The sequence below is a fragment of the Tachypleus tridentatus genome, chromosome 6 (assembly GCF_004210375.1).
Source record: "Tachypleus tridentatus isolate NWPU-2018 chromosome 6, ASM421037v1, whole genome shotgun sequence".
NCBI lineage: Eukaryota > Metazoa > Arthropoda > Merostomata > Xiphosura > Limulidae > Tachypleus > Tachypleus tridentatus.
The window spans coordinates 51,806,558-51,832,676 of NC_134830.1; the positions used below are offsets into that span (position 1 = coordinate 51,806,558).

General features: G+C 34.8%; 1 protein-coding gene across 3 annotated transcripts; it reads left to right on the plus strand.

The window, feature by feature from the left end:
• Nucleotides 1-1,057: 1,057 nt before the first annotated feature.
• Nucleotides 1,058-26,109, plus strand: LOC143252492 (protein Loquacious-like). 3 transcript variants are annotated; one of them, XM_076504712.1, is made up of 6 exons: nt 1,058-1,684; nt 2,368-2,659; nt 6,571-6,785; nt 13,011-13,120; nt 16,695-16,932; nt 24,895-26,109. In XM_076504712.1, the coding sequence occupies exons 2-6, from the start codon at nt 2,373-2,375 to the stop codon at nt 25,029-25,031; spliced, it is 987 nt and encodes a 328-aa protein (XP_076360827.1). In that variant the 5' UTR covers nt 1,058-1,684; nt 2,368-2,372; the 3' UTR covers nt 25,032-26,109. The 3 variants fall into 3 exon arrangements, with proteins under 3 accessions (XP_076360827.1, XP_076360828.1, XP_076360829.1); XM_076504713.1 differs by having other exon boundaries at nt 1,443-1,684; nt 2,371-2,659; XM_076504714.1 differs by lacking the exon at nt 1,058-1,684 and adding an exon at nt 1,762-1,953.
• The last annotated feature ends 10 nt before the right edge of the window (nt 26,110-26,119 follow it).

The window sequence follows — 26,119 nt, forward strand, 5'->3', positions numbered from 1 at the left end:
ATGTTTATTGGCACAAAGCTACTAGGCTATCTGTGCCAAACAAGATGTAGTATAACTGGACCAAAGTTCATGTATGGAACAGAGATGGTGGTGATAGAGCCAGAGCATATGAAAGTGTTGAGCCCACACGGACGTGGAATCGGCGGTTCATTAAAAATGCTTAATAAAAAGTGGCAAGTTGTCATGCAATCCATACGAGTAAAGGTATCTCAAGATGCCATATCTCTATATTGTATCATAAGCTTTCTCTAAATCAAAATTAGAAACAAGATGCTGTTGCTTACAAAAACGCTTTTCTGACTGATGTTTCAAGGCAAATCAAGTGGTATATTGTGGAGCATTGTCTTTGGAACCCACACTAAGTGAGTGTGAGAAGGTTGTTTGATTCAAGAAACTGAACAAGACGAGCATTAATCCTTCTCTCTAAGGTCTTACTGAGACAACTCGTCAAAGCAATGGGACAAATGGGACAGTAATTGTTAAACTTTGTAATTCTTGCGTTGTTTCATTTTGTCATTTTTACTTTGTTTAACTTTGTGCTTTTTGCTTTGTTTATTATTGAAATATTTTGCTATGTTCACATTGTAATATTTTGCTTTGTTTCACTTGGAATTTTTGCTTTGACATTTTTGTTTTTTAACTTTGTCATGTTTTAGTTAACCTTTGTAGTTTTTAGTTTGCTTTTGAAATTTTTGCCTTCTGTAAATTTGTGCTATATTTTACTTTCGAGAATTTTTGCTTTGTTTAACTCTCATTCCTTGATTTTTTCCTGTAAATTGTGTGTATTATGTCCATCATGTATATATACAGAATTTTGTACAGAATTCATTGTCCGTCTTTCATTGTTTTTACTTATCTGTACTGTTTTACATTGTAAATAAATTTCAAATTGTCTTAATCTGGTTCGACGATTCTCTGGTATCTTGCCGGACAACCCGTCGAATTCTCCTGCTCAACGCCGTCGAAATTTTCTTGAGCCGACCACTTGAAATTCTCATTCCGTACCCCTCAGGGTCTTTTAAGAAATTTGCAACAGCAGTTTTACTACGCCCAATCTCACCAGTGATGGCACGTTGAGAGAGACCTTGCTTTTGCAACTCGACAATTCTGCCACGTTCAAACTCTGTCAACTTTTTAGCCTTTGCCATGTTTTCACCCAATGTAACACAGGAGATGTCAGTGGGAGATGTTGATAACGCTAATGCTTGAACACAAATGACTAAATTTCGTTACGTGTTTACCGATTAACGCTTCGTTTTAGTATGGTCTTAAACTTTTGACCAGCTAGTATTTAGGCTAATTTCATAGTGTTCACATTTTTCCTATTAAATGCTAAAAAGGTTTTTAATTTTATTTTATCTTCTCTTATTTTCATCTTTCGAAGCTCTACTCAAATAGGTGGTTGAGTCTAACAATGCAAAATGCATATTTTTCTTTATGTTCATTGGCCTTGAGATTTTGGCCAGCAGTGTATACTAGTGATGTAATATCAAATGCACGCTGACTGCTATAGTAGTTTTAGTTTCGTATTGTTCGTAATTCCGTTATGGTCACAAAATAAAATATTATAAAGCTTTTAAGGTTTTTATTCTGCAGAGCTATTGTTAAATAACAGTTTGATTCAAAATTAGTGGCTGATTAATGAATAAATAAATTTACAGCATATAAATGCTTCATTAAGTGGGTAAGTATATTTTTCTTTTGCCTTATTACTATCATGAGTAACAGTATTTTGAAATTGGGGGAATTTTAATTTTTTGAACGTGTACTTGAGCTTTGCGGTAGATGAGATCTTAATGCAATCATTAAATATGAAATACTGTTTATTTAAGTAATATCGTCCTTAACACTGCCATAGTTAATAAACAACGAAGAAAGACCCAAAACAAATTTAGTAGTACAGTAGTGTGTTTCTAGGGTTAATCATTGTCTCTCAATCAAAGTTATGAAAAAGTAACTAATCACCATTTATTCTTCATTTTTAAGCCGTTTTGAAACTCTACATCATATTGTACTTGTTTGATAACCTCGTTTAAAAATACTTTCAAGTTCACTATTAAAAATATGTGTATTCATTCAACAGTCTGGAGCAATGTTTCTCACAACCTTTTTGATAAAAAGACTATCTCTGACTTCCTTTTCAAACTGTAATGGGTCTCTAAAAGTGCAAGAACAGTGAAAAACCTTTTTTATGATTTATAAATTCAGATGCTATCATTTTCTGTTTATTTTCGTGAAATCCCATGCACTGACAAGTTGTGATGGACTGGCACCAATCTACAGCCTGGTTGTCAAGAAACAGTGCTCTAGAGAAGATGCATTATGTCACAAGTATCTTGAACCTGAAAAAAATTTGTTTTTTTACAGTAGATATGGAACAAACAAAAACTCCTGTTAGCATTTTGCAAGAGTTTTGCGTGTATCGTGGACTGACAGCAGACTACACACTCATTTCTGTTGAAGGACAAGTACATGAACCAACATTCACATTCAGGGTGGAAGTTGACCATGAGTTTGCTATAGGCATTGGTCAGAGCAAGAAGAAAGCTAAACATGCTGCTGCTAAGTCCCTTCTTGATAAGCTACAAGCTAGTGATAAGTTGATTGATTCAAGCTTAAAATTACTGCAAAACTTGTCATTAGCATGTGATGCAAAAGAGTAAGTGAAAACAAAATTGCAGCAGAAGTCTCGCAATATTTTTTAGTGCTTTCTTATACTAAAACCATAACTTAATGTATTATTTCACATATTCTCTTAAAGTCTTGAAGATGGAAAAACAGTTTCTTCTTAGTGTAAGATTTTGAGTTGTCAGTTTACAAGTTTATATACTCAAACTAGTTTCATAAATTGCACCTTTGTTTTTTGTATTATAAAATCAGTGCAACAGAAGTAACAATCAAAAATTTACTTCATCATACCTCTGCTCTTCCAAATACTCATACTGCCATTAGTTATGTATGAATTTTGTTTCATATTTGCTTTCTTGTAGAAATCTCTTAAGATATAGTGTAGCTTAGTAGTGTTGAAAGTAACTCTTAAATCAATGAAAATTCATTATATGCTAGGGTGATGAGGAAAGCTGCAAGGATAGTCTTTATGATATTAAGTCATACAACAATATATTTCAGTTTTGAAAAACCATTTTCACCAACTTTATCAATTATTTTTTACTTTACTTTAATGTGAAATTATATGTTCCATATCTTTTTATACTGTTGTTCTACAATTGTAGAATCATGTTAAAAAATAATAAAACAATTTAACTTTGATTGGTGGATCTACCTTATCCAAAATTAATGACACAATGTAACTTTAGATTAATGAAATGCATATAATTATTTTCATAGTTGTGTTTTTGTTTTTTTTCACACTCAAGCTTTTTATTTAAATAAAATGTAAAACTGTTTTTATCAAAATGTTCACTTCTATATAACATGAAACATTCATTTAAGTATGTAAGATGCATGCTATAAGCAAGAATTTGTAGGAATGGTACTATTGAAAGGGGGTCTAAAGGTTTGTAGTGGAGAGATGAATTTTGTGGTTAATATGTATCATTATATTTGTACCAGTTTTATAATTACTTCTGCTTTGAAAATGAAACCTCTTTCAGTGATAAGTTTTTTTTTGTTATTTTCATGTCTAGACAGTATAATAACAAAAAACTTTGACTTTTTGTCTATTTTACTGACTAATTACTGAAGAATGGTTATATACATTTTGATTGGTGGATTTGTAAAGAAAAAAAACAACAAAAAACTCAGATATCAAAGACAGCAAATGCCACTTTAAGTAGTGGGGTAAAAACCTTTACCATGTACTAAAGAAATACCAGTTTGTTATAATGGTTAAGAACAAATTGTTTTGGTCTCCCTTCAGGGACAGCAGTAAGTTTACAGTTTAAGAATGGTGCAATCAGGGGTTCAGTTTCTCTTGGTGGACACAGCAGAAAGCCCAATGTGGCTTTGCTATAAGAATGCACACACACTAATTGTTTGGTGTGAAAATATATAAATTCCACCTCTTTTGTTGTTGTTTTTTTGTGATAATTTATAAATCAGTAGGAAGCCATTTTTGTTTGTATAATACAAAACTGGTAAGATGAGCAGCGAACTCTCACTGTTTAATACTTCCAACACTCAGTATCAAAAGTTAATTTCATTGAATATTTTTTTAAATTTAGTTGAATTGTCTTAATTGTTGATGAATTTCTTATTTCTTGCATTTAAAAAAAAAAAAACAGCAGGAAAGTGGATGTCTAGATAATTCTGTGGTAAGATTGTTTAATGAATATGATTAGATTTGTATCTAACCATGATTAGGAAGCCTGAAACAAGTCAGTAATTGTTGAAATGAAACATTTAGCTTTTTAATAGGTGTGAAATACAGTGTACAGACTGGTTCATGAGCAGGGGCAGTCTTAGTCAATCTGGAGTTCTGGACAGAATTCAGCAAATGGGGGCCCTATATTGATAATAAAACTTGGAAATAGATTAAATGGCATAGCACTGGGGCCTCTCCATATGTAATTCTCCAGACAATGCCCAGTTCCATAACAGATAAGACCACCTATTTCCATAAATATGGTTCATGGATTATAATAGTGATATATGCTTTTCTTACTCTTTGCATTTTGAAGTGTCTTGTTTCATTTTCATTTGTTTGTTAGAGTTGTCAGCAGTGGTTCATAATATACAACTTTTGGCATATCAGTACATTTGTGGTATATAAACTGCAAAATCAATGATCACTCCAGTGCTAAAGGTTCAATATTTGGTATTGGTAATTCAACTTTTGTTTATTTTCTTTTAATTGTTTGGTAATTCTGTTTACATGGTAAGATGGAGCATTGATTGAAACATAGTGTACCTTTCCCCCTTTGAACCATTACCTTAACATAGGTCTGTGCCAAGTGATAAACAAGTTATAAAAGTGGATATTTTATTCTGTAATTAACTGATAAAACTGTAATATTTGTAATTCACTTTAAAACACTAAAATAAAATGAAACTTTTTTTTTAAAACAAAAAAAGCTGATATCTGGAAGTTGGTTTAAATTCTTCCCAATGAATTTCATTATTTTGCCAGTTTGGCCTCACTGATAAGTTTGTTAAAGATCTAGTTCCAACATGGTACATTATTTCCACTTACAAAAATACTTGTTCTTATTCAATGCTTCCTTCTATATGCAAAATAATATTATACACATGTCACAATCCTTTTTTAGTTTACTGACATTGAAATTGACTGATCCAGTTACATCAACCCTCAACCAGTAAGAGTGCAACATACTGTCATGACATATGTGATGCCCTTTATTCAGTTCTACCAAACTGTGACTTTTCATTTTGCAATTCTCATGTCTTTTTTTTTTCATTTGTTACTTTTTATGTGAATTACTTTCATGATTTAATAGTTTAATTCAAAATATGGGATTTCTTTATCACTTTTTCTTTCTTCAATCAACAGGAATCTTAAGGATTTTGGTTTGTAGCCAATAGGTTTTATTAGATCAATGACTTGGAGCATTTTTTGTTTTAAGCTGTGTTTTGGCATCCATTCTTGATCCCTCTGTATTCATATGTTGAATCTTCTTTTTGGGCCAACATGGTAAAAATAAAGATATATATATATAATTGTGTGTCATGTTCCAGATGCTTATGCTCTTGTTGTGGATTGGATTTCTGTCTAGAGAAAATCTATCAGAGAGAGTGGTCTTTTGGTCCTTTTGTTTTTCAATGAGGTACTCCTCAAGTTGAAGCTTTTGCTGTGTAATTTACCCACAAATTGTCTTAGTTTTGGTCTCCAGTCCCTCATCATTTTGTTCTGGCTCTGTGTTTTTATCTGAGATTGGAACAGGTGATGTAGATCATTCTTGACATTTTGTTTACAGTCTTTCTTTTAACTATTTCTGTGAAAAAGGAACAGTACCTATCATAAATACATTTTCAGTATAGAAAAATTATAACTTTAGGCTTATTTCATTGTATCCATTCCTCATAAAGTGTAGTTAATGGATAAACATTAGGTCAAACTAAAACTTAGACTTGGATGTTGCAATTATTTGTTTTTAGGAAACATAGTTGAAGTAAGTAGCAAGGCCTGCCTACATTTCATACTTGATACTCATGAGTCCTAATAAAAGTTTCAAAAATCTTTATCAATGACTGAGTCCTCACTTATAGAATTGATTTAGCACAGATGAGAAATAGAAGCTTATTAGCTACCTGAATTGGTCTTTAAAAAAAAAGTTTCCTTATTGTGGAGAAAAAAGTTCTTGTTTCTGCTGGGTTGTTCCACATTTCTGTCAAATATCAAATTGCTGCCTATGGACTGACCTGGAGCGTGTGTGCGTTTTGTTATCTGGGAAGAGAATGCTGTCAGAAAAATATTTTTTTTTTATTTATAGGTCTATTAGAGTTCAATTACTTTAGAATCAGTTTTGTGTGTGTGTGTGCACATATTGAGAAAGGGGATATTTTTATGTTGCTGATAAGTTGAATGGAAATTTGTACTTGTAGTTTGTATAGACTTAATTTAATATATTCTTATTGAAAGGTTTTTTTCAGAAATGATCAGAAAGATGACTCTTCTGAAGGAGATAAACTATCTGGAAATCATGTAGGAGCACTGCAGGAACTTTGTATGAAAAGGCAGTGGGAGCCACCGTACTATAAAACTGTTCTAGAAGAAGGATTGCCTCATGATCGAGTCTTTGGAATCGAATGTCAGGTGAAAATGTATGGTCAAGGAGTTTCAGAAGATCAAGAAATAAAAAAAACAGGTACAGTTCATTCATACTTAGAAGTAAGTACAATAAACAGTTGCAGAGATGGCAATTATTATGATTTTGGTGTATACATTACAACTATACGCTCATACAGACAAATATTATGACTTGTTCAACTCCCAAATTATTATATATTATATAGGCCTATAATGGAAAGTGATAAATTGTTCCCCCAGGGCTTGAAAGGGGTGAAAAGAAAATTTCCAGTGAGATACAACTAAATTTTGATAATAAATAAAAGACATAGGGGTCATTCCATGTCAAATCATCCAGATTTTGGAAAATTTTCCAGGTGACCCACTCAGAATGCCTTGAAAAAATTCACATGGGCTCATCTACCCATACAATGAAAAATTGCCAAAGATTAGATCAATATCTTTAATAGTTTCTGATTTATAGTCCTGTAAAATTGAATTAATTTTTGTTATCTTTGGTGAATTCATTTTCAGGCAACTTTGGCTGCTTAAAGCAGCAAAAGTAATGGTGGTAGAAGGCTGAAATTTGCTACACAACTGAATTAATCTCGCAGAATTCAAAAATGGTCTCAAACCAAGTTTATCTCTTTTAGGATTTGCATAGTGAGGTAGTAAAATCACCTGAAAACACAAAAGTGTAAAAAACATTGGTTTATTTAAGAAGCCATAGCTCTAAGACTTAATATGATACAGAGCTGAATTTTGTTTTCAAATTTCCTATAATATATCAGTTGATAAATCAGCAATTGTTGTAATTAAAATTTATTAGATCTTCTGTAAAAAAAATTAAGTTGCATGCAACTTTTTATGATTTAGCTAAAAATAGCCTTACTTCAGGCCACAGTTTGACCATGTCACCAGTTATTCAGCCTTTCAGATTTTTACCATATATTCTTACATATTTGAATATGATTTACAAAAAAATCAGGATGGTGTTCAACCTACTTTTAAAGTTATAATTTTTTAAATATCCTCTGACCATACATTGTTTACTTGACAAAAAAAAACTTCAATTCAGATGTGTTACTGTGTTCAAATATATCCACACAATTTTGAAAAATACCTGTCAGAATATTATGAATGCCACTAAAATATTCTAACCAGTCTTTCACAATGTTAAATAATGAAGTTGTGAGAAACAAGAAAGAATTAATTCATTTCTGAACAAGTTTATTGGCATAACTAGTTAGATCACATGGCAATGCAAATATATTGTGTATGCATTACAGTTATGCAGATATGGCTGAGTTTAAGATTCATAATATAATAAATACAAAGGTAAATCAGACACAAAAAGCACAGTGCTACAACAGGGGATAACTGAGAAAGATTATGGTCACACCAAACTGCAATAATTGTAACAATGAAATGTTTCAAAAACTGCTTTGGTGATAAATTAGCCTCAACAACATCAAATAAACAATGCTTTGTTCAGACAGCTTGAATAAATTTGATTATGTTGAGATCACTTTGACTTAGAACATAGTGGCAAGCACTACTGCCTTGCAAGGTAGGTGCACTTATCAGACAAAGAATATGTTGGAAAGAATCCAGCTTTCATCTGTACATGACCTTGCAGGCCACGAGAACAGTTTGTTTCTTGATTTCTTCATAAATGACACCAACACATCGGAATGTTCATCTGATCTATCTTTTATGTTTCCCACATACCATTCATGATCATATAAGCATGCCACATATTTCCATGGCTGATAGTTGTCATTGCTATCATTAGACCCTATTTAAGCTGCTGTAGCATCACTTTCACTGTTACTACCAACAGTTACAACTGTGTACACATCGGCATCTGATAGCCTTCTCATATACAATTTGTTGGTAGAATAAAGCTATGATGTGACATAATACCTGCCACAGTTTTGCATTTTCTGTAGCGCTCAAGTAGATCAAACTTTACACAATTCTGCAGGACTGATTTCTGATTGACAAGAAAGAACTGAATACCCTGAATGTGGTCCTTTGCCCAGTGGTACATATAAGATACACTTAAAATTTGATAATTTATTATTTTACACAATCTTGATGTTTTTGAAGATCATGTTCAGAGATGTAAGAATATATGGTAAAGGTGATTAGAATATTTCAATGGGATTTATAAATTATTTCAAAATTGAATGGATATATTTGCACACAGTAACACACCTAAATTGAAGTTTTTTTTGTTGTTTTTTTCAAGTAAATGTATGGTCAGAGGACACTTTAAAAAATTATAACTAAAAAGGTAAGTTGAACACCATCCTGATTTTTTTGTGGATCATATTCAGAGATGTAAGAATATATGGTAAAAATCTGAAAAGGCTGAATAACTGGTGACATGGTCAAACTGTGGCCTTAGGTAGGGCTATTTTTAGCTAAATCATAAGTTGCATGCAGCAAAATTTTTTTACAGGAGATCTAACAGACTTTTATTTACAACAGTTGCTGATTTATCAACTGATATGTTATCAGAAATTTGAAAACAAAATTCAGCTTTGTATGATAAGTTTTAGAGCTATGGCTTGTTAAATAAACCAATGTTTTTTACAATTTTGTGTTTTCAGGTGATTTTACAGCCTCACTATGAAAATCCTAAGAGAGATAAACTTGGTTTGAGACCATTTTTGACTTCTGTGAGATTAATTCAGTCAGTGTAGCAAATTTCAGCCTTCTACCACCATTACTCTTGCAGCTTTAATGAATTTGCGAAAAATAACAAAAAATTAATTATATTTTACAGGGCTGTAAATCAGAAACTATTAGAGATATTGATCTAATCTTTGGCAATTTTTCATTGTATGGGTAGATGAGCACATGTGAATTTTTTCAAGGCATTTTTTGGGGTCACCTGCAGTTCCCTGGATGATTTGACATAGAATGATCCATAGTCCAAATGGCTACTTGCAATAATCATGTTTGTGCTTGAAATAATAAAAAATATTTGTATCTCCAATGTCTACCAATAGCTTGAGTGCGGTGCTTCTCCATACTGGGTATGTGGGTGAATCCATAGTTACGCCATCGGTGCTTGTCAGCCAATCAGTGCTTGTGTAGATGGTTTTTCTCGTTTTCTAAACAGCATAGAAACACCAATGCGATCATTCACAAGATGAAAAAAAAAGGCCTCATTCTCCAGATTGTCTTGTTTCTGGCAAATCTAAATGGACTAAAACTGTGAATCAAGAATTTGGGAAAGAGTATAGTGCAAAATATCCAGTCATTGCATCAAAAGTCTGTGACAGTCATGCGTTTGGTACAGTTTGCCACATCAATTTTTCTGTGGCGTATGGCAGGATAAACGATTGTTCCAGACATACAAAATCGGCATCTCACCAATAAATAATAATAGTAATAATATAATAATAAACAGCTTAGAGACATTGGTCAGGCCTAGTAGCTGCAAGTGATAAAGGGCTCTGTCTACAATCATTACACTTAGTCATTTGAAATAGTTGGCATCTCTGCAGTTGTAAGGCTTATGCAAGTGTGATATCATATTAAGAAAACTTTAAATCCAATCAATACATTATGTAGAGTAATTGAAAGTGTTATTTGATTTTTTTTTTAAAATTAAAGTTTTAAATTACAGTTGATGTTAAAGGTTTGTATCACAGGTATTTATATTTTATAAACACGTGATAAATTATGCTGGTTCATTTTATATTTTTATGCCTCTAGGTTCTATCCCTTACATGTACACAAACAATTTTAATGTAGTGAACATCGATGAAATATATTAAATTTATTACTTTCACAGGAGAAGATGTAACACAAAAATGTACAATGTTATCTTGACACTATCTTGTTTAAAGACAACTGTGACAGTAGTAAACAAAAAAACTGTTGCTCACTGATGATGTTTGTAGAAGATTACAAAGGAAATATACAGTGACATTATAATATTATCAGCTTTTGTAGCACTTAATGAACACTGAAACTTATTTTAATGTGATAGGTAGAAAGGCTGTGTTGGAAGCCGATACCAATATTTAGTGATTTACTGGTACAGGTATACAATAACACTAGTGTTTCGGTTATAACAAGTCTTCCATTACACAATAAGATGTTTGAAGTAGGTTCTGGTAATGATGTGGAAAACATTGATGCATATATATTCAACATTTTACAAGCCCACAGAGTGGCCTGAATTAAATATTTTTAATCGTGATTTATTTTAGTGTTATGTACTTTTTTAACATAATAAGCATTAAAAGTACAATAAAAATAGACAAAGGTACCAGTATTGATTAAAAAAAAGTGTACTGTTTTCAAGAATTTTGTCAATATGAAGTTACATGGGGTGCAGTACCCCTTCATTACCTTTCTTATGTCATTCTGTATCACAGTATCAAGTTGTAGTGATTTCATAGTTTTTCTCCTAACTTAGATATCAAATTAAATGATGAGGTACAAATACCCCACACACACCCACCCACAACTTTCTTCATGCTATCCTTATCACTGTGCCAAGCTAGTTGCTGACTGATCAAGAAATATGGAAATATACAAGGAACACACACACACATGGACATTTATTTATATAGAAGATTGGGAGGGATCCAACCCTCACTTCATGACTTTCCACATATTACTATGTAAAGTTTAGTGCTGGTTGATCAAGAAATGTGCAAGTGAACAAGGGACGGATGATGGCTTTACATTTTATTTAGATCTTTTGTGAATTTTCAGAGTAACATTTCAGAATGATTCACACAACATCCTCAAGTGATTTATATGAAATATTCAAAACAGAATTTAACTTAATGCTTGCCACCTGAGCCTGCAAAGCATCTTTTAGTGCTGATCCTAGGGTGGTCAAGAAGGGGTCCATTCTGTAAGTTGATAATTTAGGGTTATTTCAATAAATCTGTATGAATGAAACTTGACACAACTTCTAAAATAAAAAAACAAACAAATAACTAAATATTAATGAAAATCTGACATGATGAAATCTACATGGATTGTACTATGATGGTTCTATTGGGCATTATACCATCTTTTTTCTATTTACCCTTCATTCCTGAAATGACATTTTTAATTTGAAATTTGCAAGGGGAATCATCTTCTGTTACATAGTGTATCTACTTCAACATAAACTTTGGGCTTTATTGTGTTGTTAGTTTCACACAGTATTGAAACAAATTATTTTTTTTTTGTAGTGCCAATCCCCTTATTTGAAGATAATGATACTGTTATTGTCCACAACTTTGTTTTTCTAGCAATGGAATAGCTGGGTGATGAATCTGAACATTTCAAGCATGCTTTATTGCTACATCATTTTACTTCATATGTACAAGTCAACTTATCCATGTTGGCTCTTGGGTCAGGTCACAGATCTGATCCAACAACACAGACCTTGAGAACAGTTCCAAATGTTTTCTATTTTGTCCCAAGACATTTCTAGAATAATTTTTTTTCATTTATTAGTCTATATCTAGATGTTGGGTTAGTGTTAAACTAAGTAAAATCACTTTATGTATCAATAGTTGGGGTGTTAAACAGTTATAAGAAACTGTAATATTTCAACAAAATGCTTGTTATTATCTAACAGTACACTTTTGTAAGGTATTAAGAAAATTACACACAGAGGTAAGAATTTTGATAACATGAAATTGAACACTCTTTATGTAACAATGAATTACGATATTGAATTACACATTAAAAACTCTATAAGAGAATAATTATAATAGATGTAATTTAAAACCTTTTATATTTCTTTAGATTAAAGTTTTTTTTTGCCTTTTTTTTACTTATTAGGTCAGAATATTAAATATATCTCTTGTGATAGGTAAGTGTAATTTGTGTTTTAATATTTAGGAGTATCTCTCACGTTGGTGGGGACTGGGGGACCTACTCTCGGAAAGTTTTAAAATTGAAACCAGAAATGGTGCATTATGTTGATTGTTTTTTAATATATGATCTATTAATAAATAATTGTAAAAATCTGCATTTTAGTCCCTGTCATTTCTACTCTTGGTAGAAAACAATGACAAATATTTTATATGAAGGAAAATTTGTATCTTGAACTTTTATTGTTATTTGTGGGTTTACATGAGCATTCTAATTATGACTTAATTTGTTCTAAGAGCAGTAAAACTGTTTTGTGTTTAATTTAATCAGACTGCATTGACAAACCTTTAGTAACTTTGAAATGCAGTTTTGTCATTAAAATGTTTTTTCAATTCAAAGCCTAGTTGAAAATTTAATTTATATTTCAATTTATTTATGAAATTTGTCTGCTGTCTGGCAGGTTTTGGAAGAACAAAACGGATAGCAAAGCATCAAGCTGCATACAAGGTTATACAGGCCCTAGGAGGAGTGGATATTTGTGATGAGAAACCTCCCGTTAAACTTGTCATGGTAAGTACATACCATTAGACTTTAAAGGCTGAATTATTTTAAAATGAGTTTGTGCAAGAAAAGTGTACCTGTGCTAAGTGTCAAAATTGTTAGTTGTGTTTGAAGGCCATGAGTCTGTGTTAAGTATTGAGATAGTTAACCTTATGGATACAGGCTTGTGTAACTTACATGATCTTTTAACCACCATGGAACCATAGAGATTTACATACTACAAAGTACTCAGTCTGTCTTTACGAAATTTGGCAGCCTTTTGTTAAACATTACAACTATTTTGTACACAAAGAGTAAGGTTTTCTAATTACATATTTTCACTGAAAATTTAACATAACATAATGTTTAGGGACACATTAGGAATGTAGCTGAAGGATTGGTCAGTGCACTACTTAAATTTGCTGATAATCTTAAAGTTGTGGGTGTTGGTGTGAGAAGAATACTGCTGCTTTACAAAAAGGTTTTTATTATTTGGGAAGTTGGGCAAATATATAGCTGAGGGATTTTAACTATAATAAATGCAAGATAATGCATGTGAGATACCACCATTTCAATTTTAGGAAGGTAACCTTTATGGGGATAACCACGAGTGTTATGGAAGAAAGATATCCTGGTGTTCTGGCTCATCAGTCTCTTGCGCCATCCGAGCAATGCACAGTTGCTAGTGACAGGACAAGTTGGGTTTTACGTTGTAGCTACTGAAATATTGAATACAAGCCTGAAGAGGTTGTAATGTTATTGCATAGATCATTGGTTAGACCAAATCTAGAGTTGACCTACTGTGTTCAGTCTTGGGCTCCTTACCTTGGAAAGGATCCCAGGGTAGCCCACGTGGATGATACCCAGCATGGAAAAGTTGTGATGCAATGATAGGTTAAGATCTTTATCTTTTTTAAATTGAGGTGTTTAAGATGTTTAAGGAAATAGAAAGTGTTGCTACATAATTGTTTTTATTTTTATATTTATTAGTGAAATTGACAATGAGACACAAAGATACATTTTGGCTGGGTAGGAGTCATCTTCAGTTAGGTCAGCTTTGTTTTTCCAGTTGTATCGTTGGCATTTAGAATGGATTACCTTAAATATTATAAATGCAACTGATTTAAAGGAGTATAATGTGGAGACCTTTGTGTTTGAATGATGAGGATTGGCTTTGAGTTTTTAGTGTTTAATTTAGTGGTTGGGATAACCTAGGCAGACCAAAAGATTCTTTGTTGTCCTTCAATGTTGTGTAAAAATCAGTGTGTCTATGTCTTTTCTTGAGATTATTATTTGTGTGTAAAAGCAATGTCTGTGTATGTGTGGGTGGGTGTCATGTGTCAAGATGTAAAATCACGAGGTCTGTTACATTGACATGTTTCATTATGTGAGATCAGCAGATGTATATTTGTCTAGTGGTGACATTTTTAGTTACTTGCGAAATTACTGGTAATTATGTATAACTTTGAAATCAAAAGAGTTTAGAAGCAAACTGCTTGTGATGTATTATTATATGATCTGCCTTTGTGTTTCTGTATCATGTGCTGCATATAACACACACACATTACATTATGAAACCATTTATTGTGCTAATTAATCTGTTCTTTATCATGAAAAATTTCATTTATTGTTTGTTTGATAGTTGGCTGGTCTGTTTGGTTTTATAACTAAACAAAATTTGTAAAACATGAATTGATGGTCTCTTTGATTAATCTTGTTGGATGTATTGAAATTACTTTTAGGTCTCCAAGGGAAATTGTTTTACATCAGATACTGGGTTAAAAAACAACAGTATTGTGTGAAATATCATTTTTATAATTTTGGTTGAATTTGTAAAATAACAAATGGGTTTCAATCATATTCAAAATAATTGAAAAGTATACTTTTAATTTTTCTTAGAACCATTACTAAAATGCTTATAAAAATCAACCTTTGATTTTAATTCTGTTTGAATGTCAATGGTGTATACAATATATAAATTAGGGGGCTAATATGGCCCATTTCTTGGACCATTAAATGCCCTGCAGACCAAAACTAGAAAATTTTTCACTTGCTGCAGCAGTACCAGGCTTGTGTGATTTTCACCACATCAAGTTTGTCATTCATTGGTTATTTTAGATGGCTGCTAATCAGTGCTCATTTAGTCTGTTTATTTAACTGACTTGGGTGACTGAGTGAGATCATAGTTGGAGATTCCCATGGTCTTTTAATTGCACCTATTACGTAATTAAGCTTATTAACATAACAATGTTTTGGGACAACATGGAACCTGTTGTTCCATCCCAGTTGTTCTATACTTTGAAGAAAACTAATTATTTAAAAAAATCTTAGTCAGTCCTCATCATTCATATGCTTATCAAGATTTTTTTAAACTCAGGTTTACTGCTTATACAACATCTGATGACAACCCATTCAAAAGGACCACCCCCTCTGTTAGAAAAATAAAACTGTCTTAACTGAAGGTGACTCCTACCTTGCCAAAACTTCTATTTATATCCCTTAGTCTTACTATTCTCATTTTTAAATATGCATCAACAATATCAATACCCTTTACAATCTTAATTGCCTCAGTCAAACTCTTCTTAACCCTTCTTTTTCAATAGAAAATAATTGAGAGATTTCTCTCTTCTCACGTGACAGTCCCTCCACCCCATGCACCATTCTAGTAATTCTTCTTTGAACCTTTTCCAACAATTTAATGTCCTTCCTTAGATAAGGAACCCAAGATTGAACACAATACTCAAAATGTGGTCTAATCAATGACCTGTACAGTGAAATTATAACCTCTTTAGACATGTATTCAGTATTTCTGTACATACAATCTACAATCATATTTGCCTTACCACTAGCAACAATTCACTGCTTGGATGGCTTCAGAGACTGATCAACCATTACATCAAGGTACCTTTCCTTCATGACATTAAGACTATTCCTATCCAAATTATAATTAAAAATATAACCCTAATGTATTATATTGCATTTATTATAGTTTAATATATAATTCATTTGAATTCAAACCCATTTACCATTTATTTGCCCAACTGACTAAATGATCAAAATTCGTTTGCAAATCAGCAGCATCCTTTTTACAGCTAGAAATATCCAAGACCTTAATATCATCAGCAAATTTAAGTAATTTATTGACTGTTCCTTCATCTGTGTCATTGTTGTAAATCAATTAGAACAATGGTCCTTAGACAGAGCCATGAGGTACTCCACTTGTGGCATCAATTCAGTTTGACTGAACTTCATTTGTACAACCCCCCTGCTTTCTGCCATTAAGCCACTTTTCTATCCAATTTGCAGAATTATCCCCTACACCTATATAGGTATTTTTTATTAGCCTTTATTTATTAAAAATATATCTAAACTTCAAGAAGATAAAATACAGGTGAATTCCTATCAAGTTCTGGTATAAGGTCAAATACCTTCCTCCCACTGTACATACAGTTGAATTTCCAGTGAATGCTTGATGCCAACCACCTCCTTTTCACTGCAAATACAGTTGAATTCTCACAAAGCTCTTGGTGACAAATATGTCTTTCGCACTATAATTTCATAAACTGTGCTTTTAGGTAAAATTATTTATCATAATTTGTTTCAGGCACAAATCCAGACGAGAACAGTAACACAGAAATCATCAATACCAATTCCAGACTATGGCCATAAAGTGCGGAAGTTCTTTGAAATACTTCAGAATTCACCTGGGAAAACATTGGCTTCCTTACATGTGACTGATTTGAGCAAATCAACCACAGATTATATTGGTCTTTTACAAGATATTGCTGATGAACAAAACTTTCAAAACAAATATTGTATGTTGGAAACCTGTAGTTCTGATGGTATGTACTGGTTACACCTCTGGTCAGTAAAAGTAAAATTTGCTAACAGGGCAGTCCAATTTAGATGATATGCGAGATTATAACAAGTAAAAACTAGTCTAATATGCATGCATATTTTGTACTTATTGTGCTAAGCTTTAATATGTTCTACTTCTCAATACAAACTTGTTATTTTTCTGTATCCACATAGGTTTACTTTTTTATATATTGAGTTTATTTACTAGATATGTATTTCAGTTTAGTAGCTGTGGGAATTTATCTTCTAATGATCCACTAATACTAAAATAATTTTAACACACTGAATGAATAAATCAAAACAAGTCTGGATTCTAATAAAGTAAAACAAATTAAACTAACTAAATTTAACTGATGTTTAAAATTGAAATACAATTAGTGGTAATAAAGAACTTTTAAAAACAATGCTGGTCAGTAGAGTAAAGAAGGATCTTGGCTACTGACCATGCCCAAATTTTCTTCTCTCAGCTTTCAATATAGAGCCATAGAAATTCATGTAACATTTAACCAGGAAACAATTGTGTACTTAATAACAATCATGAGAAAACATTGAGTAAAATGTTTCTAGTTACCTGTAGCAATTGTACAGATGATATTGCCTTTAGAAAGAGCTAACCACCATTGACAACTCCCAAGTGATAACTAATACAGACCTTCTTAGAAACATTGTTCTCTGTTTTACTAGTAAAAGTGTTAATACCCATACAACCTGTCCTGAGATACACACAGTTTCCATGACAAATCCTCTTGGTGTGGATTCCTGTATGTGGTGAGGGGACCTCCCAAAGAAGTTTCTGTGCTTTCAGTTTAACTTCTATGGAAGTTAAACTGAAAGCACAGAAACTTCTTTGGGATCTAAACATCCACCCACATATTTGCTGTATGTGGCGGCCTGTGAAGGGGAGGAGAGGATCCCAGTTGTTGAGGGGTTCAACCCTAACACACCACTTTGGTGTCGAATTCCTGTAGACGGGCAGTCCCTCCAGGGTCTGTTGGCTGGTCCACTTGGGCTAAGGTCAGCCAAGTACTAGTGTTGGACATTCTCAATATGTGCTGTGAACATTGTGTCTGATGCTGATTTTGCATATAATGCTCAAGAAACCTTGGTGTTGCTGCAGTATCCTTATTTGGCATTGTAATGTGTCCTCTCATAGGGCTGTATGGTGGGTGGGGTTAGTGGGCACTAAAATGTAATGCATTTATTATGGATATCCCCATCTGTGGAAAAAAAATAGAAAAAACAACAGATTATCAGAAAATGACCATGCATGGATGACTGTTGCACGGTCAGATTCTGTACCTCGATTCCTAATTATCCATTCTTTATTTGAGAAATCCTTAGTGCAAATGTCCCTATTTTTCACTCAAAAGGGACTAAAGAAGTAAAGAAATTGTGCTCTAGAGCCAATAAACCAAACTCCTCTTGAAATTGCAGGCTATTGGGGATATACCTATTGAGATATACCTTTGAATTCTTCTGGAGAAGTTACAGATGAAAGAGATTTAAATAACATTCCTATGTCGGAGATCCTCGTTTTCTCCAGCTAAGGTGTTTCTGTGGTGCACTCAATCTCCACTCGCAGAGACAGAATTATGATGCCTACTAATGTTCTGATATTAATGTTTACATGCAGCTGTACATTGCTAACCCTCTCAGCTGTTTCCAGTGCTGGTGGTTCAGTCACTCAAAGACATTGTGTCATGGTTCTTTAACGTGCTCATTATAGTGCCCGAGGACCATGATGCCTACAAGTATGAACTGGAACCACATTGTTAACTGTAGTGGTTTAAACCCCTCTTACTCTATTTCTTGTCCTAAGGGAGTGAAGGAGAAAGAGGTGCAATGCTTGAAGACTAAATAATATCTCCTACCCAGAGGAACAGAAATTATTGTACCCTACTCCATCTTGGACATATACTGCTGCAATCCATTCCACTGCAGCAGTTGGAGTGTAGACAGATCTCTCTGTGCCTTCTTTAGTGTAGATTCCTGTACGTGGTGAGGGAACTCCAAGGGAAGGTTCTGTTCTTTCGGTTTACCTCCTCTGGGATCTAAACATCCACCCACGTGTTTGCCGTGCGTGGTGACCCGTGAAGGGGAGGAGAGGATCCTGGCGGTTGAGGGGTCCAACCCTAACACACTACTTTGGCCTTGAATTCCTGTAGATGTATGGCTTTGAGTGGCCCCCCTTGTGTCAGTTGGCTGGTCCACTTGGGCTAGGGTACCAGTGTTGGAAGTTCTCATCAGGTGTTGTGAACATTGTGTCTGGTGCTGGTGTTTGAGTATAGTGCTCACGAAACCCTAGCATTGGTGCAGTGTTCTTGCTTGACATTGTAGTGCATCTCCTTGTAGGGCTTCATGGTGGGTGGGGTCAGTGGGCACCGAAATTTCCTTTTTTCCTATGGATCCTCCAAATAATAATTTAAATACAATACTGAAAAAACAGTCAATAGGTAAATGACCATGTCTTGAAGTTTTTGAGCAGCAATCTTCAACATCTGTACACCCTGTTGTACCTCATTTTCTTATCCTATATTCTCTTTCAGAGAAACCTTTAGGGCAAATGTCCTCCTTTTTTATTCAGAAGAGACTGGAGAAACTTGCTGGCTCTCCAAAGGTAGTAAAGAAGCTTCGATCTGGAGACATTGGTTGAAACATCCACATTTCAACATAGTGAACTTCTCTTGAATTGAAAAGCAATTGGGGATATACCTATTGAGGTTACACTTCATGCTACTTTGAATTCTTCACGAGGAGTTATTGTTGAGAGGGATTTGAAGAACATCCCTGAGTCAGAGATTCTCACTGGTTTCTCCACTCAAGGAGTTTCTGCAGTGAAGCGTATCTCCACTCACAAAGATGGAGTTACATTGCCAACCAATATCCTCGTTCTGACATTTACATCGACACATGCACCTGCCACCATCAAGGCAGGTTATCTTAATTGCAGGGTATGGGCGTACATTCCAAACCCTCTCCGATGTTTCCAGTGTTAGAGGTTTGGTCATTCAAAGCCGTCATGTCGTGGTTCCCTGACGTGCACTCGTGGTGGCAAGGACCGTGATGCCTATGAGTGTGAAACTGAGCCACATTGTGTCAATTGCAATGGCTCTCACTTGTCCTACTTTTCTTCTTGCCCTTAATGGTTGGAAGGAAAAGAGGTGCAGCATTTGAAAATAATTCATAACAGTACTTATCCTGATGCCCAAAAATTGCTGTCCACCACTTCCTATCAGACATATGCTGCTGCACTTTGTTCCACAACTACAGTGGGAGTGCAGATAGATCTCTGTGCTTCCAAGAGAATCGTTTCCAAAACAAATGGAAAGCCTTTTGACCTCCATGGTTGAAAAAGTTGATGAATCAACTTCTACACCCATTGCTGTCCCTTCGATACATTCCAACAAACCCCAAGATCCACATCCTTTGGTTCCAGGTACAGGCATTTCTTTGGATACATCTTCTCCTACCCCAAGATGCAAAACAATCATTCATTTGTGTCATCAGTCACTGGAATCCTCTTCCAACAACAAAGACCTGCCCAATCGACCCAGGGCAAGATCCACGGAGGTTGATAGACCTCCCTCAAATAAGGACAGTAAGGGAAAAAGACGTCTTAACCAGAAGAGTCCTTCAGCCAATTCGCAGACACATCATTAAAAATGGCCACCTTGATACAAAGGAACTGTCGTGGTTTACGATCTAATCTGGATGACATCAAAACACCTATTGCTTCCTACCATCCTGTATGTCTTTCCTTACAGGAAACATTTCTGAAACCTGCTGATAGTCACTTTTCGGCAGTTTTCTCTGTACAGAAATGACAGACTACATGGAGGGGTGGCACAGTTGGTTGATCAGCATGTGCCCACCCTGTCTTTGTCACTCAACACATCCTTGGAGGCCGTAGCCATCCATGTTTCCTTGGGTCATACCATCACTGTTTGTTCTCTCTACCTGTTACCTGTAGAGATATATGATCAATCACACCTTGATGCCCTCATTGAACAATTGTTGTCTCCCTTTTTAATTCTGGGGGACTTTAATGGACATCATCCCCTCTGAAGAAGTACTGATACTGATAGGAGGGGTTGCTCTGTAGAGCATATGCTCCCTGATCACAACCTTTCTCTTTTCAATACTGGTTTTTCTACTTATTTCCATGTGACTATCAGTCCTTTACTGCTATTGATCTCTCAGTTTGCTCCCCTTCATTATTTTCCCATTTGTCCTGGAGGGGTGACAACAATCCACGAGGCAATGATCATTTTCCTATAATTTTGAGAGAGACTAGCAGTGGTCAATGTCACCAAACCCACGTGCCCCGGTGGAAGCTGGATCAGGCAGACTGGCCCACTTTTACTGCTCTTGCAGAACTTGATCCTGCCATTTTTTGTCAGCCATCAATAGACGACTGTGTGGCAGCAGTAACTGACTGTATTATACAAGCAGCTGCTCAGTGTATTCCTAAAACATTGACACGTTTTCCACTATATCCTTGTCCATGGTGGAATCCTGCCTGCCACATGGCACAGAAGGCTCAAAAAACGGGCGTGGGATACTTTCCATAAATATCCCACATTTTCAAACTGCATCGCTTTCCAGCGGGCTGTGGACATGCTCAGTGGATAAGACATCAAAGCCAAAAGGAATCTTGGATTAAGTTTACAACTGGCATATCTTATACCATCAGTTCCAAAGTCATATGGGACAAGATTTGAAAGGTCAGTGGGCAATATAATTCTGCCCCCCTCTCGATCTTACTCTCTGATGGCCAGGAAGTAGCTGATATACAGAGCATGGCCGATACTCTAGGTGAAACTTTTGCTGGGTATCTTGCACTTCTGTTTCTTTCTCCACCTTCTTAGCCATTAAGACTTGGGCAGAGCAATCACCTCTTTCCTTACAAGCTGATTGTCTCTATGACTATAATTGTCCCTTTACACTGGTGGAATTGAAACTGGCCCTTCATCAGTCTGGCAGTACTGGTTGGACCAGATGATGTACACTATGACATGCTGTGCCATTTATCTCCTGCTTCTCATGATATTTTTCTAATTGTTTTTATTCAGATCTGGTAGGAGAATGTTTTCCTGATGCCTGGTGCCAGGCTATTGTCCTACCTTTCTCTAAGCCTGGGTAAGATCCCAATATTCCTTCAAATTATTGTCCAGTTGCTTTGACAAGCTGTCTCTCTAAGACCTTAGATGGTTAATGCTCATCTTGTTTGGTTCCTTGAATTAAATGACCTCCTCTTGCCCACCCAGTGTGAGTTCCAACAGCAGCGCTCCACCATGAACCACCTGATTTGACTTGAAATGTCAATCAGAGAAGCTTTTCTCAAACGACAACATCTTGTATCAATATTCTTTGACATTGAGAAGACTTATGACACAACATGGAGGTATAGCATTCTGCGAGACCTCCATATATATGGGTTACATGGCCATTTGCCCATTTTTATTAATTTTGTAATGGACAGGAGATTCCAAGATCGTGTGGGTTCGACACAATCCCATTCTTTTCTACAGGAACACGTAGTCCATCAGGGCTGTGTTTTTGAGTGTCACACTTTTCAGTGTAAAGATTAATGCCATCACTGAACAACGTTGCAAGCGGGCTCTATGTTGACTACTTTCACATTTCATGTCAGTCGTCGAACATGAGATATATTGAGTGGCAGCTACAAACTGCTCTTAATCGTGTATTGAAGTGCATCATGGCAAACAGGTTTAATTTCTCTCTCTCTAAAACTGTTTGCATGCACTTTTGTTGCCAATGAGATATTTGCCCTGATCCTGAACATTGTGGTATCCACTGGTCAGCCAGTGGATTTTGGCCTATTACAGTCCCCAAATGGGACCTTTCTTTAATTCATCTGAGAAAAATAGATACTCCCAATTGGAAGTACCTTCTTTTATTTACTGAACATCTTTTGGACAATCTTTCCGTTCCTATTTTTACAGATGGTTCAAAATCAGGTGACTCTGTGGGTTCTGCCATGGTTTGTTGATGTTCAGTGGTTGCGCACAGAATCCCCTCTACAGCGTCTGTGTTCACTGTTGAACTGTATGCCATTTCTCTTGCTCTGGATCACATAGAAGCTACGCAGTACTCCAACTGCACCATTTATACTGACTTGCTTAGTTCTCTTCTGGCTCTGACTGACAGTGGTTCTTGTACTTACCTGTTAGTCTTCCTGGCAGGTTATGATAATTACCATTATACTATAGAAAGTTCTTTACAACTTCTTTTACTGCAGTTTCTCTTTTAATGTCGTATACTAGATGTTAACATTGGTTTTATGCTATTTAGGTTTTTAATCTCTGCTTTGTTTTACCTTCATTTCCTTTTATGAATCTTACTACATTTACTTTACTTTTACTTTTTTTACTGAATGTTTGGTGCAGATAGTCTAGCTGCTTTGTGCCATAAAACACTAAATCAACCAGCCAACCAGTCTCTCTGTGCCTCCTGAAGAGCAGTGTGCAAACCACATGAAGTCTTTTGCCTTTCATGGTTAAGAAAGTTGATGAATCTACATAAACATCCATCTCTGTTTCCACCATTCCTTCCAGCAGCTCCTTGGATTCATTTACTTTAGTTCCAGGTTTGGGTGTTTCCTTAGGTCCATTTTCTCTGGTCCCAAAATGCAGAACAATTATTCATTCATGCTCTCAGTCACTGCAGTCTTCTGACAACAGAGACCTGTCCTCTCAATCCAGGACAGGATCCATAAAGGTTGATAGATCTCTTTCAAATAAAGAAAAAAAAACGTGGTCAGAAACAGAAGGGTTCTCCACCCAATTTTCCTCCACCTAAATAAAAATGGCCACATTGATACAGCAGAAGAATTGAAGCTTCCATTCTAATTTCAATCACATCAAGATGCTGATTGATAGTTATCATTCTGCATGTCTTTACTTACAGGAAATATTTCTGGAACAACTTACTAATGCACTCACCCTTTGGCAGTTTTCTTTTTACGGAAATGACAGGTTGTGTGAAGGGCAAGTGCATGGAGGTGTGGCACTGCTATTCCACCAGCATGTATCACTTGATACACCATTGGAGGCCATTGCTATCTGTTTCCTTGGATCATACCATCACTGTCTGTTCTCTCTACCTGTCTCCTGGAGAGGCCTATGATCAATCAGACCTTGATGCTCTTACTGAACATTTGTCATCTCCCTTTTTAATCCTGGGGACTTTTAATGTACATAATCCACTCTGGAGAGGTGTTGGCATTCATGTGAAGAGTCGCTCCAAATAGAGTATGCTTTTGGATCACAACCTTTCTCTCTTCAGTACTAGCGTTTATACTTATTTTCATGCACCTAGTCAGTGTTTTACTGCTATTCATCTCTGTGACTGCTGCCTTTGCATTTCTCTCACTTCTCATGGAGGGTTGACAGTAACCCATGGGGCAGTGATCATTTTTCTATCATTTTGAGAGAGACTGGCCGTGTTTGATGTCACCCAACGCACATGCCACATTGGAAGGTGGAATAGGCTTACTGACCCTCTTTCATTGCTCTCTCAGGACTCGATCATGCTCTCATCTGTAAGCCATTGGCATAAAAATTTTTTTTTTTAATTTGTAAGTTTGACTATGAACTTGCCAGTACAGATGTACTTAGTAAATCAGCATTCCTTCACCAATACAGGACTAACCCTATGCACGTTCATTTCAAATTTTGTATATATTGAAATTAAATGAAGTTTCAAGAAGTAATATACTAAGTAGCAGTCCCACTATCAAAGTTGTGGGCTAACTAAAAAATCGTAAGCTGAACTTTAATGATTTTGTGTTTTTGGTTTTAACCTGCTTATTTTGATGTAATGGGTAAGTTGAAAAAAACCAACTATACTACAAATGAAGTTAACATGAAAGCAAGCTTGTGTCGTAACGTGACGATGGTGAACCATTTGATTAAACATTTCAGGAAATCAGCGATGTTTAGTTCACCTTGATTCTCTCCCTGCAATGGTATGTTTTGGAATGGGAAAGTCCTCTGATGAGGCCAAGGAAGACGCAGCTAGAAATACTCTGCAATTTTTAGAAATCATCACAAGAACGTGAATACACTTTGCCAATGTTGATACTTCAGACAGTGTGAAGGTTGGGTGAACAGGTGCTCGTGTAGTTTACTTAACGTTACATGTTACCTGAGATTTTCAGAATAACACGTAATGCTAGTAAAGTTTGATGTACATCTAGTGTGGGGAATTTTGTGGTAAAAAAAAAAAAATGCACAGAAAAGGTGAAATAGGATTAAAGTTAAAATGACCTATAGTATATTTTAGTTTTGTAAATCGTGTTTTCAGTCTTTTATACTCGTACATTTGTCTTGTTATCTAAGTGAAGTAATAATAGATGAAAATCAGACTAACTGAATGCCAGAATTAATGTGTATGTTGTGTCCACACAAGACTACATAACATTTAGTCGCACGGTTACTGTGATAATACTGTAGTAGAAATTCTTTCTAATCATATTGTAAATGTATACTAAATGTTTTAGAGTACAGCAATCGTTTTATTAAATTGAAACCCTTCTCTACATAGGCTCTAGTAACAAAATCGCGTAAGGTTATTTGGTTCTAATTAAAGTAATTAAGCTTATGCATAGATGGCATCACATGTATAATAATATACTTGATAGTTGAATAAAACATGAGGAAATACTATTTCATTTTGAAGAAAACAAACTCATTATAAATATAACATTAAAGTGTTACTGAACACACTTCTTTGCCTGGCATCATCAGTTCAACAGACAGTTAGCCTTAGCAAGTTTTAATTTTTTTGGTTTGATACATTAAGATCTGTTTTGTAAAAAGTGTGTAATGATTATAATCTTAGTGGAATAGATTTAGTAGTATCAAGTGTTATCTACAAAAGTTTGCAAAGAAACTTTGTGTTTGACATCCATCTTAGCATTTTCCATACAAGTTATAAATGAGGTGATGATCGCTGTGAAGACGTCTGACTTAAAATGTCATTTCCCGAAATGATTAAAAACTTACCTTTTTTAAAGTAATAAATAACAATCAAAGCTTGTAACACTTTCATTTATGAAAAAAAATGTATATTTTTGGTAAAACGTATTAAAAAAAAGTAGATATTTTGTCAGGTTGACGTGTAAAACAGTGTATAAACATGTTTTAG